Source organism: Anabrus simplex, chromosome 2 (genome assembly GCF_040414725.1).
Source record: "Anabrus simplex isolate iqAnaSimp1 chromosome 2, ASM4041472v1, whole genome shotgun sequence".
Lineage (NCBI taxonomy): Eukaryota > Metazoa > Arthropoda > Insecta > Orthoptera > Tettigoniidae > Anabrus > Anabrus simplex.
Window position 1 is genome coordinate 859,653,340 of NC_090266.1, and position 16,286 is coordinate 859,669,625.

Genomic DNA, 16,286 nt, shown 5'->3' on the forward strand with positions numbered 1-16,286 from the left:
CATTCCTTCACTGAGCTTTTTAACTTTTCCTTAGTCTTCCATCTCTTTGTCTTGTGACTCATCTTTATGTTTAGTTTTGTCTTCTTTCACTAGTGCAACTATTTCACTATCTAAAAGATCACAGTTTTCTTCCTGCCCCATTCATTCTTCAATATCACCACAGTTTCATATTCTGAAATTTTCTTCAATAAGTCCACTATTTCACTATTTTCCGTCTCTTCCCTGCTTTCTTGAAACTTGTTTCCTGAATGGTCCAGCAACTTTCTTCAGGAATGAACAAGACATATATGCTCAGTTTCATTCCAAGATATTTTTCGAGTATTTTTCGATTCCTTGTAGGTAGCGGATAGGGACCCTTCTCGGAGGCAGCCCTATCCAGTGAGTGGCACCCCTGCCTATGTGACTCCCAGAGCACACTGACCCGATGTGTAATATTTGGTAAGGGTCCCAGCTCAGGGTTACGAGCAAAGACTTCAACGGCATCTACGGCAGAGAAAGTGGACTTCAGTACGGTGGAGATGGCGGAAGAGGCAGCCCTGGACTCGGGGACAAATAAGACTACAATCTAAAGATTCCAATTATCTTTGGGCAGATGAGGCTCTGTAGGACAGCTGATGGTCCCTCAGTAGAGGAAATGCTACTGAAATACCATTACTCGGTGGAGAAGATGGGTTTCGGTACAGCGAGTGATGCGGAAGAGAAAATGCCAGATGGGCTGGCTATGAAGGCACCGCTCAGATTTTCTCGAGTCAGCGGCAGTCCGTTGGAGTTTCGGTGTATGCACCACATGTCCCGTGCATATGTGCCGTGGTGAATGATTCCAAAATCATAGTATGTGGATCACTTGCTGGGAAGCTGTGATCCACCTTAAACAAACCACACACCATTGGCACTTTCTTCAGCTGTCACTTTTTACTCCAAGTCCAACAGTGGAGGCAGGTTCTTGGGTGAAACTGGAAGCCTTCAGTTTGCACCTGCGCGTTGGCGACACCGTTTGTGATGGTGCCAAGTGCATCACGTCTGGACCGACGAAGAGTGGGGTCACGTGCTCTTCTCAGATGAGAGCAGATTCAGTCTGAGTAGTGATTCTAGTCGTACCCTCATCTGCGAGAGGTGAGAACACGTAATGCACCCAGGAACATTGTCGAACATGATAATTTTGGTGGTCCAGTTGTTATGTTGTGGGGAGGCATAATCTTGCCTGGGCGTACTGGCCTCCAAATCTTTGAAAGGAGTACACTTTCAAGTAATGAAAATCATTGTGAATCCGTATTGAAAGTAATCTTATGATAAAAGTATTTTGAATTATTTCTCTTCCACCTATTCAATACGAGGAGCAGAACGTTGGTGACTGCCAGTATTTCAAAAACCTCTCACACAACAAGACAACAATCCAACAATATTAAAGAGCTTGTATACATTGGACAGTTTAACATTAATAACTTATACCACAGTTTGACAGCCCCTTTCAACTAGTAAACCAACATCTGAGCACTCTTACAACAGAAGCACACCATCAACATAGAATATTGTTCAACAGAAGAAGATAATCAATGACACTCCAGCAGTCCTCATCAAGTTGTTAATTAACTATCCAACACAGGTTCTCGAGTAGAATTACAACATGAAAGCAACGTCTTTCTGTGCTAGGCACACTATCAACACAGAATATTGTTCAACGGAGGAAGATGGTCTAATAACATTCAAACATCCTCATTAATTTGTTCTCTAATAAATTGTTCAACATAGGTGCTCAAGTAGAACTACAACATAAATATAGAGTCTTTCTAGGCTACTTACAAACTTTAAAAAAAAAAGAACTAATTTGCTACTTTTGAATAAGACTATATCAAGTACACATTCCAAGGTCCAATATTACGAAAAATGGCACAGTGTTGGAATGCATTTCCTTTCCATTTTGTATATAATCATTTGCATTGTTCCATACTCACTTTCATCATTTTGTACAATATTTTTAAACTTCCATCCATATTCAACATTGACCATGGCTCAAGGCCATCAATATGGTTAATTTTTCACTTGTACCTAAATCAAGTTACTCATATAATGACAGCTTTTTAAGTGAAGTTTTTTAATGTATTCAACTTTGCAGTAGATTTAACATCATTTTTAACCAGGTACCTAACATGGTATGGAAGTTTTTTAATGTATTCAATTTTGTAGTAGATTTTAGATCAATTTTAACCAGGTACCTGATATGGTTTGAGATAATGATAGGGCTGATGATGCCCCATAGGAAAGGGCGAAACATGTCCCAATTCTTATTTTAATGAGGATTTAACTCTAACTTTAACATACTGAGTTGTAATGAATAGGTGGAAGAGAAATACATTTCTTACTTTTATCATAGGGATACACTTGCCAGTCAACGTTATTGTGACTGTACTCCTTCCCCATGTGCATCTTTTCAGGGGTGCATTCGGCCCTGACTTTATTTTTATGGATGACAATGCAAGACCGCATCGAAGAGCGCAGATGGAGGAGCTCTTGGAACGAGAGGATATTCAGCATATGGACTGACCTGCCTGTTCCCCTGACTTAAATCTCATCAAGTACATGCGGGACACGTTGGGCAAACGTATTGCAGCACGTCCACATGCACCAACGACCATCCAGCAGTTGTCAACCACGCTGGTGGAGGAATGGAATGCTCTACCACAAGAACTCCTTCCCAGTTTTTTGTGGCCAGCGTGGGAACATGTTACAGAGCATGCATTGCTGTCTGTGGTGATCACACACCTTTTAAGAACCATGTCTCTTCTTTTGTGATGTCCAGGGGACCATCATGAGTCGCAGTGACTTACTGTACGTGTAATTTATTGTCTGTGCATAAAAGTGTCATTTCTGTTCGTCTCATTGCATATTCCTTTCAGTTGCCTACCGTACCATACTTTAGCAGTTCTTCCTATGTATGGTTCAAGTTTAATCAAACTATGTTACTTGGCAGTGACACAACATGCAAAAGTTACTTTCGTCCTTCACAGCAGTGTATGTTGTGTATTATAATCTTCTTCATGATCACCCGTACTCCATACTATGGCTTATCCCTTTCAACACCTATTATGAATATGTAATAATCTCATTCTGATCTCTTCCTGTTTATCTTCTCTCTGTGCTGACTCAGCGAGTACTACTTTCTATCTCATAAGCTGCATTCATATTAATAGCATCCCATTAAATTCCATTTCATTTGCTTAGTTGTTTCCTGTCAAATAGTCCATGGTTTGCTGAAAACATTATGAACATGCTCAGTAAATTTCTGTGAAGCAAGGAGCTGACCTTACTTAGAGATAATCCCACTGTGAGAATTTTTCACTAATACTATTCAAGACCACCGGTGGAATTTAAATAAAATTTTCAATGGGCCCTATTGTTTAAAAAATTAAGGATACCTGAATTACATTCTATTTCCTGCTGTTTTTCTTATGTGTAACTCAGTATGTCATGGACATACCTTCATGGTATTGGGTTAGATTCAAATTCCAATAATGCCAATTGATATGCATGTGACCATTATCAACAGATTACTAGGCACATTGAAGAACCCCTTTTAAGAGCAAAATTCTGGCATTCCAAGGTCTCTTTATTGAAGGGCTTTTACTGGGCTGAATAATAGCCTTCTGAGCCCACGTTGGTGGGTTTGATCCGTGCTCTGTCCAGTGGTATTTGAAGGTGTTCATAAATGCTAGCCTCATGTCAGTAGATATACCAGCATGTGCTGTAAAAACTCCTGTGGGATAAAATTCTGGCACCTCTGACTTGGGGACTGGTTGATGGTGTTTGTCCCAAAGCACTCCTCTTTATATACACACAACAACCACACTGCCAAATTTCTCAGGATCTTACAGATGAGTAAACAGAACAGAATGAAAATAACCTTTTGCTAATTCCGCAAAGATGTTCTGGAAGTACTTGTAAACAACATTAGTGGTTGGAATCCTTGAGAAAAAATTGTTAATGATAAAAAAGAATAAGATAGGAGATAAATTTAACATAGAGATTAAGTATCTGATAATCTTATGAGAGGTAGAGAGTATAAATCCAAATATGGTAGGTCCATTGTCATTGCTAAGAATGGAAATGAAATTTTAGTTTATATAGGCATAATTATTGACACTAAATGCTTTTTCTTCACTGTAAACATTTAATGAAAAAATTAAATATATATTATTTTAATGGTATTCCCTTCCTATGTTTGTGCACCTTTGCCATTTTTATGGCAGTTTCCGTATTAGTGCAGCAAACCATTCTTTGTGGTATAGTGGACAGTTGCCTGAAACTTGTCGTTGGATGTGAACTTCTTACTCTGTATGACCTCTTTCAGTGCTTCGAATAGAATGGAGAAGATAGGGGCAAGATCTGGCAAGTATAGCAGATGAGGCAGCGTAGTATACCCTAGATCACTCAGGGTGGAAATAGTTTACCAATTCCCATGTGACCGTGCGTTGTCACATTGGAAAAGAACACCGCGCCCCTATTTTCCATGGCGGCATAACTGAATGAGTCAGCGGCGTTGGCACAGTGAATTTCATAACCGATCACTGTCCATGGTCATGCTGCGGGGCAACCAATCCAACAGAAGGATCCCCTCTTGATCCCAGATCCTCTTCAGGTCCTGGTGTGCAGTGTTCCATATGACAAAACTATTGCTTACTCTAGTTCATTAAATATGATTCCCCTATTTCAATATCATGTCGGACACTTGCTTGGTATGTCTGGTTTGCGTGCATTTGCTGGTTGCCCACTACATTTTTGCCTATTTCAGCACCTTACTTACAGTCTTTTAAACTCTGCTATCCTGTGAAACACGGTTCTACGACTTTGTGCTGCTCCCCCATATATGACTGCTAACCTTGTATGGATATTAGAAGCAACCACTCCTTACTTCTAGAGAAACCACACTGTCCACCATTGCCCAGGATTGTCTGCTTCCATGTTGTGCACAATGTACCTGCACACTGGCCTGAACGATGCATCACTGTTCTTCCTGTGTGCAGTAGCAACATTACTTGTTGGCCATGGGCAACACTGAAGTATGTCTTCCTTCATACACCAGGCATGCATTTCAGACCGCTACTTTTCTCAAGTTATGAACGTAGTGGCAATCATTTTTTAACGCCCTAAATAATCAAACGTTTTAGGGAACCAGAAATAAAACACATTTTATATTATTTTGGCAGTCTTTGTATATCCCAGTTCACTGAGATGGTAAACATGGAGATTGAACATATATTTATACATTACATGTGAAAAGATATCAAGAACAGAAAGCAGGGATGGAGAATAAGAATATACAAGTCATAAACTGATAGATTAGTATGAATGAAAAGAGCAACAGAAAGAAGATAAAAAGACAAACGTAAATTTACAAGAGGACAAGAACAAACTTCACATCTTCACACATGGATGTTGTCATAGGTTCTCTCCTCATCCATCACAGTTCGAAGCAGAGATATTTTAACATAGAGAGTGGTCTACCCTAGGTAGTGACCAGTATTGTAGAAGGCCAGGGGTGTAAATGGGAGTAGGTTTCTGCAGGTCCATGTATTTCTTCTCAGTCCCAATGAGCTTCTTATTTATTCCCAAGAGGAGAGGAAGCATCTACATTCTTTGCGTGGGCTATTCTTGGGATCTCTTCCATTGTGATATAGAAAGTGTAGTATCATTTGTACAATTTGCTTTATGTCGCACCGACACAGATAGGTCTTATGGCGATGATGGGATAGGAAAAGCCTAGGTGTGCGAAGGAAGCGGCCGTGGCCTTCATTAAGGTACAGCCCCAGCATTTGCCTGGTGTGAAAATCAGAAACCACAGAAAACCATCTTCAGGGCTGCCAACAGAGGTGTTCGAACTCACTATCTTCTGGATGCAAGCTCACAGCTGCACGCCCCTAACCACATGGCCAACTCGTCCGGTAAATGTAGTATAAGGAGAAAGCTTAGTAAGCACAGAAGAGAAAGATATCAAGAGAGAATAGTTTCTTTTTATTGGTGCTGATTGATGAGCAACAGATAACAAGTACAGAAAGATAAAGAGAATCAAATGGGTTTAATATTTATATGGAATGGAAAGGGAATAAAGTTTCATTTTTATGTACTTATGTTTATCCCTGCCTCTTCATTTTCTAGCTCCTTCTACACATACTATACTAACCTGTCATTGTGTTTATCCTTTATATATGTTTCTATCTTCTTTCCTAGCTTCCTAACCTCTTAAGTTTATTTATGCACTGTTTTGTTCCCTTACCATTACATATACATCCATTATAATAATTTTCAAATGATGTTTCCATTTGTGATGAGGTACTCCGTTGATTCCAACCATACTGAGAGTAGGTTTGGAACAGTGTACAGGGACTGCCATGTTAGATCCCTTAAAACAACAATGTATCTATCTACATCTTGTAAAAATAGGGTAGTTTATTGTACTCCTGTTTCAGTGCTATGTTCTTTTTACAAATGTGTGTGTAATTGCAGGCAGAAGGAACCATTATCATTTATCAAGGATGCATTCAAAGCCCGGTTATTAATGATAGCACCATATCACAAGGAATGGCCTCAAGCTCTGGGCATTATGGCTCTTCCACCTAATATACCTACAGCAGTAAATTGTCTTTTCACTCTTGTGGATGATGTCTCCTATTATGCTGGTGATCGATCTGTAAATGTGAGCATATGAATATAATTTAATATTATTTTAATACTTTCATTTGTGAGAAACTGGAATTTATTTTGGCATTTATCATTGAATGTTGCTTATTGACCATGAAATTTTTACTGAACTTTGTGACTTTGCGAGGAAGATCTTTATAACTCCTTCTCATTCATTATATGGTATGTGAAAAAAAAAACCTGTTGGTTTTCTTTATTGAATGAATTGATAATAATAGTCTACACTTCAGAGACTGCTGGAATTGATTTCATTGTCTTGGAATTATGCAGATTTGCATTTCACACTTATATGTCAGTGTTTCAGGAAAACACATGCAGAGATAAATTTGGTAAGGTACTCATTGTATGGATATGAAACTAGTTCAAATTGGGGTGGGCAGAGGGTGGGAAACCTTTCCCTGCGGTACATGAATTTCCAGTACTTACAACTAATTTATGCTTTCAGCATTCTTGTTATCTGCAGATATGAATATACCATACTCCAGTTTTCCTAGACTATGAGAAACTCTTCACATTGAATATTTTCTCCCACCCACCCTTTAGAGCAACAATAACCACGATCTTCATAGTGAAACATCTCACTTCAGTCATTACTGTGCTCAGTGCATGGCACCAAACAATTTTTAACAGTAACTGTCTTTAAAAATGGCATTGTAAGTAAATTTTTAGAGTAGGCTGAGGCAAACTAAGTGATACTCTAGTATCACTGCAGGAGAAGAGATATTTTGCTTGAAAATGGTCCTTATCTACTTACTATTTCATTGCTTGTACAAAACTTGTAAAGATTGAATGCTCTAAAATGAAAATAGTTGTTTGTTGAAACTCTTAAAAATTTCAGTCAAGTTTAGCATGTACGTAAAGAGTTTTTAATTCACCTTTATATATTATGGGATCTGATGGGACTGACATTTTATTTGATCAGAGAAAAAGAAACACCCACCCATGCATGCATACCTCCTTTATTGCCTGTTATGCTTTTCAGCATTAAGTGTATATGCCTCCATAACTCAACCATACAATTTTACAACCCTCTGTTTGCAACTAGCATTGTACTTCTGCTTCTACACCTCTTATCTTGGAATCATTCAAAAATTAAGTCAAACCATCATCTCTTATGTCATTTTCTGCTTCTCTTACTCTTTATGGTTAAATCCATTATTCTTCTAGGTAAACTTTCGTCCTCCATTTTCGTCACATGACCCCACCACCAAAATTGACAGCCTATATATTTGCAGCTATCCACAATGTGTTCATTCCTAATTTAGATTCTTTCTCTTTCTTGTGAATGTCATTCTCTTAGCGTTCTGACTTGCTTGTTGCAATTATTCTCGCTACTCTTATAGCTGTTTCCTCCTTTATGAATAAGACATCTTTAGTCCATCCACCCTTCACTCCCATGCAGCAAAGTCAGCCTGAAAATAAAGTGAACACAATATTCTTAGAAGTAAAGCTTCCACGGTGTGAAGAATTACTATTTAATTTAATTTCCGGGTTGAACCGTGTTGTACTTGTACGCATATCACGTACAGTTTGCCGACGTTTCGAATACATTGCAGTATTCTTTGTCAAGGCGACTGAAATACCCCTACTCGATCTGAGGTAATCAGTCTCCCAGGCAGAAATTACACTACTAGAGTGGCCTTGATCTTGGCCTTTTATATCCTAGCCTTTCTGGCTGACGTAAGCCCTGGCTGTCTCGCGAGACTTCTGGAAAGTATATGTCACAGCCAGGTAGTGGGGGCTTGCCCGCACTGTTATGTAATGCGGTTGCGGCCCGTGTGTTTATGTTGTGGTCTGTATGTCTTAAACTATGAATGATAGGCATCCAAGAATTACTGATTTTGTATCCTTCTAAATTTATATTGTTCGGATGTTTCTTGATTTCGATAGCCTCGCGGATTTTCCTTTCCAGATTCCAAGGGATAGCTGCTAGGATCTTGGTCTTGTCAAATGATATTCCGTGCCTAGGATCCTCAAGTAGTTGAAATGATCTACCTGTCCCAGTAATGTATTCTATACCTGACAGTGTCCTCTTAGGATCCTACGAAACTAGGCACGGAATATCATTTGACAAGACCAAGATCCTAGCAGCTATCCCTTGGAATCTGGAAAGGAAAATCCGCGAGGCTATCGAAATCAAGAAACATCCGAACAACATAAATTTAGAAGAAGGATACAAAATCAGTAATTCTTGGATGCCTATCATTCATAGTTTAAGACATACAGACCACAACATAAACACACGGGCCGCAACCCCATTACATAACAGCGCGGGCAAGCCCCCACTACCTGGCTGTGACATATACTTTCCAGAAGTCTCGCGAGACAGCCAGGGCTTACGTCAGCCAGAAAGGCTAGGATATAAAAGGCCAAGACCAAGGCCACTCTAGTAGTGTAATTTCTGCCTGGGAGACTGATTACCTTGGATCGAGTAGGGGTATTTCAGTCGCCTTGACAAAGAATACTGCAATGTATTCGAAACGTCGGCAAACTGTACGTGATATGCGTACAAGTACAACACGGTTCAACCCGGAAATGAAATTAAATGAACACAATATTGTTAATATTGTTGCATTAGCTTTGGTAGACCTTTACTCACTATCACTTATTATACTACCATCGTGGTAGAATACACATCTCAAGTAGTTGAAATGATCTACCTGTCCCAGTAATGTATTCTATACCTGACAGTGTCCTCTTAGGTTTCTTCAAAACATCGTTTTTTGGAAATGCTAATTTTCATATCATATTCACTCCACTCCACAGCTCAATGTTTCCATGTATTTTTCACAAAAATTCTCATTATTGGGAGGGGTAGGGGTGCAAAGTACTTTAGTTCTAAAATAATTTGTGGATAATAGCTTGAGAAATTATGATTTTAAGCAATTGTTACATACTGTGTAATTAACTTGCACAAACAGTTATAACCTTGAGACAAAGCGAGTTGGCCATGCGGTTATGGTCGCTCAGCTGTGAGCTTGCTTTCAGGAGATAGTGGGTATGAACCCCACTGTCGGCAGCCCTAAAGATGGGGTTTTTTTTGTTTCCCCTTTTTACACCAGCAAATTCTGGGGCTGTACATTAATTAAGGCCACGGCCATTTTCTTCCCACTGATAGCCCTCTCTTATCCCATTGTCACCATAAGACCTGTCCGTGACGTAAAGGAAATTGAAAAAAAAAAAAGATTACCTTGAGATTTACAGTAGGTGATCACATAGAACAAATAATTTGAAGGTATATGAAAAGCATTGACTAAAAATTAGCATGGAATTCTTCCACATGTCCCAGGGGAGAACAACATTATGGGATATTTTGGTTATGTCAGACAGCTCTTGCCAGAAACCTCAGGATTTTGAAATATTTTTCCATGTGAGTTTAGAATAGTACTTGATGTAGTTGTTTGCTTTTCAACAACTTTACGTAACCAAACATTAGGAAGTATTTTTTTCTGAAACACTGACTACTCTATAAATGTCTTACAGAAGTGATATTTATGGTTTTCTTAGAAGCCATAACTTTCAATGGAGCCCAGTTAGAGTTAATATAATAACTTTGGCTTTTCAGTCAGCTAGCACATAATAAATTTCCAAATTAATTTTGAAAGGGAGATCAGTTTAAAACAAGATAAAATAAATCTATGGCACAAGAGCCCATTGAGGGTCTTGGCCTTCTGAGGTGGCTGCTGCCCAGCCAGATGGCCAGCAGATATTGGAGGGTCTCACAGTCAGCATGATGTCATCTTCAGCCCAATTGTTTGGCTTTTGTGATCAAGTACTCTGCCTCTTGTATCAGACAGCTCCTCAGTTGGCCTCAAAAGGCTGAGCGAAAGCTGTTCCAGCCCTGTCCAGAATTATAAAGCTTGGTGTGACCAGGAAGCAAACCTGGCACCTTCAGGTGAAAGGCAGGAACATTACGTTTACACCATCGTGATGGCCCGAATCAATTTAAACAATTTAAAAAACCCATGTTAGATAGAAACAAAACATAAAATTAATAATATTGATTGTTTAAATAACTGACAAGAAACTGAAATATAAGACAGATTATGTGAGAGATGAAATAAATGACACAAAAATGGCAAGCTCCTTGAAGAGGAGGATTCCGTATATATTAGGCCTGAGGTCATTAAACCATCGATCGTGATCGTGATCGTGATCTACCAGGTAGATCATGAACCTTCAAAGTCGGTTGTGACATGAAGCATAAATAATATGAAAAAATTGTGTTATATAATTTCTCCAGTGATTAGTGGCTGAAGCTTCGAGTAGAGTTAGTTGTAGTTATCGTTGAGAAAGGTCTGTGTGTAAAGGACAAGTCCATCTACTAAAATACGGTATTTCTCATTGGTAGAGACCTGAAAAATTAGCATCTATTTGTTTCAAAATTAGCATCTATTTTTTCCAAAATTAGCATCTATTTTCCCAAAATTAGCATCTATTTACAAAGTTAAAATAATCGCATAGTATTATTAATTTTAATGATTTCAAGTTTATGTAGTGCAATTATTGTCCTTGGTTCACACACAGTACAAATTCATTGTTCAAACAAAAGCATTGTCAGTACTTCGGCATTGCTTCTTTTCAAATTGCACCGTCTATCTGTAACCACTGTGTTGTAATGAGACAACACGCGCTCGCTATCTACATTGTACATTAGGGTCCACAACAACTCAAGACAGTATTTAGCAAATATGCTGAACTCTGTCTGAACTGCAATTAATGCAAGCATGACATCACATTTTTCACTTTCTTTCATCTGGGTTTGAATTGCATGTTTCAGAGAACAGTAACCAGACCAGATATTGTTTCGTGAGAGATATGTTACTCCAAACAACTTCTCAAGCTCATCTAATTTATCATTGTTATTCAAAATTATATTTTTTGGATACAAAGCTTGAGAAATCGACACAAAATGCTTATGGTTGGGGTCTTTAGCTTTCAATGTGGCTAGCTTGCACTGTGAAGAATGAGCAGCTTTGACAAATGTGTCTCTACATGCAGCCTGCTGTAGAGGAGTGAGCTTAATCAAAGCATCATTAGTTGCCGCAAAAAAATTCCCCTCACAAATTAAGGTAAAACTGGCATCAGGGTTATGCAGTTTGGGGTAAAGGAGATAAGAGGTAGGATACAGAGACCCTTCAAGTTCAGAGAGGAGGTCAACCAACCCAGCTGCATGATCTGTGATAAAAACCATGTGTGAGTGAAGCCTATTCACTTCTCGGTCACTCAGATCATTCAGGTACTTAATACCACAGTTGTTGATGTCTTTCATGTCAGATATCTTGAAAAATGTAACATCAGTAAAGTAAGCACTCAAATAGAAGACAGCCTAAAACCAGCTATTCCATCGGGTTATGACAGGTGCAGGAAAAAGCTTTGCTTCCTTTGTAGTGATGGGACATTCGATTCATTTTACTGAATCGATTCATTTGATTCCGTTCACGTTACTGAATCGATACAGTGATCCGATTCACGGCTCATTGGTCACCGCTCCTACTGCATCTGTGTAGTATTTGCTGGTAAGACAGCAGCAACAGCATTCAGTGCTCACAGCTGCCATCTGGTCTTCATACTATGAACTCCTTTCTTAGAAAAAATGCTAGTTACTCTAATACATTGAAGGTTTCCGGCAACGCAGGGTGGGAAAATTGAGGAAGGTAGCAGCCATGGCCTGAATTAAGGTACAGTCCCAGCATTTCCTGGTGTGAAAATGGGGAAACTACGGAAAAACCATCTTATCGGCTGCCGACGGTGGGATTCGAACCCACCATCCCCCGAATGCAAGTGCATAGCCACGCGATGTTAACCGCACGACAACTCACTCAGTCTTTTTAAAAAAAGTATTTTTCTATCAGCTGAGGATTTTTTTAAATCGTCATATTTTGTATAGGCTACCCGAGATGTACAGTAGCCCGCTGGTTTTCTGATTCAACATACTGTTGGTTAAGTTATTGCGTCTGTCCACATATGATTGAAGTCTTGTGCAACGATGTGACATATAAACTGAGAGAATACTGAGCCGTTCTTTCCAATATAAAACAGGTACTTTTGAGTGGTCATGACTCGTGAGCATGACTCATAGTCATAGGGCAGGCTAGAGTCGAGTTTAACTGTCAAATGTCAACTAAGTTATTATACTAAGATTCATTAAACTAATAAATAGTATAACCTAATAGCCTACCTACTTACTAGCTACTTCAGAATTATGTTGTGACTACCTTTTTAACACTGCAAATAAATCCATCTATTATTTAAACCTCCCTGTAAGAAGAGGACAGTGAATGAAACTGGGTATTATTTTCAAATGAGCTGAGCTCGAGAGTCCATTATAGCATACGATTCTTTCAGTCTAGCATGGCTCACTGTATGTCTCGCTGCAGCGGAAGCTCGGCTCTCCGCGTGTCCAGTGAGCCGATAAGGAGCCGTGTGTATCATGTGTCTCACTGAGCCGCGCTCGTTCACGATTCTTTCGATGTGCCATGATTCACTGTATGCCTCGCTGCAGCGGAAGCTCGGCTCTCCGCGTGTCCAGTGAGCCGATAAGGAGCCGTGTGTATCATGTGTCTCACTGAGCCGCGCTCGTTTACGATTCTTTCGATGTGCCGTGATACACTGTCTCGCTGCAGCGGAAGCTCGGCTCCCCGTCAACGTCCAGTGAGTGCGCCACTCAGCACTGTCCACTGGGAGTAAGCTGAATCGTGTGCCGTGAGCTCGCCTTTCCTGTGAATCGATTCACTCGGACACTTGAATGAATCGATACACTGCTTCGAATCATGCATTCAGTAGCCAACACTATTCCTTTGAAGTACCATACTTTGATGTTAAGAATTGTAAATAATTATATTTTCGCTTTCTTGTGTTCAAAAATGCAGACTTAACCATCGTAAGCACATGATTTAAATCTGTCATCACTGCAACCCAACTATTGCCAACCAAGCTGATTTTATGTGCCCAGCACTGTACATGCATTAAATGATCCCCTATGACCACACTTGATGTTTCATAACACCAGGCCATGCACGGGGCACTGTCACTAACAAACACTTTAACTGGATCATATGGTACACTGTAACTGCGCAGAGCTTCTAAAACAGCACAAGAGCAGTTTGTAGCATTTCCTTCATCAAGATAGTTCACAGAAACAACGTGCAGCTCTCTTTTCAATCTGGCTGGGACTTGGAATATGGTGATAAAAACACAACGGCCCATTCTATCTGTAGTTTCATCACGGAGTATGTTGATGTTCTTCCCCTCTAGAGCTTCTGCTGTTCTTTTCTTGTGGTCAGATGCAACTTCTAGAAAGGAAGAAAGACCTCAAATTATAACAAATGAATTTAAAATTACTCGATCAATTGGGTACGGGTAAGATAGTTCGATATGGAAATCGCGCTCAAATTCGGTATCCTTCAGTTTTGCACGTAGTTTCGATGTCATAATACCTAAACCGTACCCGATCAATGAAATCAAAACTTACCCGCTAAATATACTTGACGTAGAGTTCTCACACATGGCAGCTCTTCATTTGAAAACTTAGTAATCCAGGCTCTTAGCTCTTTGCTTTCCAGCTTTTTCAGAGGTATATTTGCTTTGGCAAATACTTCAACTGTGCATTTCGAGAAGTTATCTCTGGAAATTTTTTGTCGTTTACAACTATCTAACTGTGTAAGCACAAAAGATTGCTTTCTTTGAGACGTACTAGCAGCAGGGGTTGAACTTTCATTATCGTGTCGCTTACCCACGTGTTTTTTCAGATTTAACATGTTTCACAATGCTATTTTTTTCCCCACCCAATTCAGCAATTACAATAGTTGCAAAACACTGTCGCTGAATCTGTGGCATATAAACCATCCTTTGCATATTGCTGAGCCCTTTCGTGCACAGTTTTTGTCGTGTGCCCCATAACCTAAACAATCGCTCAACTTTCTACTCTTCACTAGTTTCAGTTTTAAACAATGGGAAAACAACGCTGCGTCTATCTCATTATTTCTGTGACACTCGATTTACATTTCGATAATAATCGATACAGCTCTTATTCCCCTTGCTATTCCCATTGTAAATGTCAATTAAAGTCAGCAAGCAGCAATCGATCGGCTACTTTTCTTCATCATTCGGAACGGTCGAAAGATTTATGCATCATATTTTGAGTATTTCTGACGATTTTGCCGAAATATGTTGTTTTCGCCAGTAAAATAGCACATTTTTGCAGAATTTGCAGCTGAATTGCATAGTCATAATAATTTCGCATTTTGGGTTACAATTCGCATTTTGTCGCACTTCTATTTATGTGTAATAATGATTTTATACCACATTAGAATTACCGTAGGCTTGGATTTAGTACAATATTAAAAAATTTGCATATATTGCAAATGCGATTTTTGCAGGTCCCTACACATTGGTAACACCACATTTCTTCAGCTGGTATGACCGCTGCTGTACCACAACCAACTGCATTATGGCAATTAAGGCAGATCCAAGTAGTGGTGCTCAAGAGCTATTGACTTGATGAATCAAGGTGGTCATGGTTGTACTTGTGTTTACCATGAAGTTGTTAAGCTATTTTTCCTTTTTGTAAAGTTGTTAATGTTTTAATAAGGGAAGATCAGTCTGAGCAAAAACAAAATACTTATCCTTTCATTTGGAGTGGAAAGAGCAGTACAATTTTATTGGAGTAAAAGGGAAAAGTATTGTCTGTTTTGGCATGCAAATTGTGTTCTAAATAAGAGAGGAAATTTGTAACGCCATTAGAGAACAGTCCATGCAGCAGTCGAAGAGGAGTTGCCTTTAAGATTAGCTCTAAGAAAAGAAAAGGTAAGGCAGTTAAAGAATGAATTACTTGAACAGCAGGCCATGCATTTTAAAATTACAACAAAAACAAAGCTGTCACACTTGCTTCGTACCGTGAAGCAGAGATAATACGAGGGCTGTAAATAAAGTAGTGGTAACGTAGACCAAACACTTAACCAGTGATTGGGCATGTGCAAATAGGATATGGGAGCAGTCAGGTGGTACTGTTGTCAAAGTGTAGTGAGCATATGTCGGGCATCCAGTTGGGAGTGTTGCTGCTGTGTGGCATTGAAGTGAAGAGTGTTGATTTCACCATTCTAAAGCATGTTTTCAAAAGGTGATCAGCGTTCGTGGGTTAAAATCGTGGTTGCCCATGGTAAAAATGCATCAGAATGTTATCGAGGATTACGTGATGCCTGTGGCGAGAATGCATTACCGTTTAGGACAGTTGCACGATGGATCAAGGCGTTTCACGTGGCAGAATGAGACTGCGGATTTGCACCATACAGGTCGGCCATCCATTCCTCAAGATCAGATTGACATCGTGAATGGTCTCGTTCCCGTAGACCATCGATGGACTGTTCAGGAATTATCTATAGAGGATGGTCTCAGTAATCAAATGGTGTAGCACATACTGACGTAATGTCTTAACATGAGGAAAATTGCATCCTGTTGGGTTCCACATCAACCTGCCGATGTACAGAAATGGCACCAATATGTACTGGAGGTCATCCACCTGGAGAGATCCTGCAACAAAGGAGACGCATTTCTGGTATATTGTCGCCATTGATGAGAAATGGGCACAATCC

General features: G+C 39.5%; 1 protein-coding gene across 2 annotated transcripts in view; it reads left to right on the plus strand.

The window, feature by feature from the left end:
* Coq9 (ubiquinone biosynthesis protein COQ9, mitochondrial) overlaps positions 1–16,286 on the plus strand; it is a 185,293-nt gene that overhangs the window by 121,712 nt on the left and 47,295 nt on the right. For both annotated transcript variants that reach the window (XM_067139489.2, XM_067139488.2), the window contains exon 4: positions 6,499–6,688. In XM_067139489.2, the coding sequence (XP_066995590.2) occupies positions 6,499–6,688 (190 nt within the window). The remainder of the gene's footprint in view (positions 1–6,498; positions 6,689–16,286) is intronic.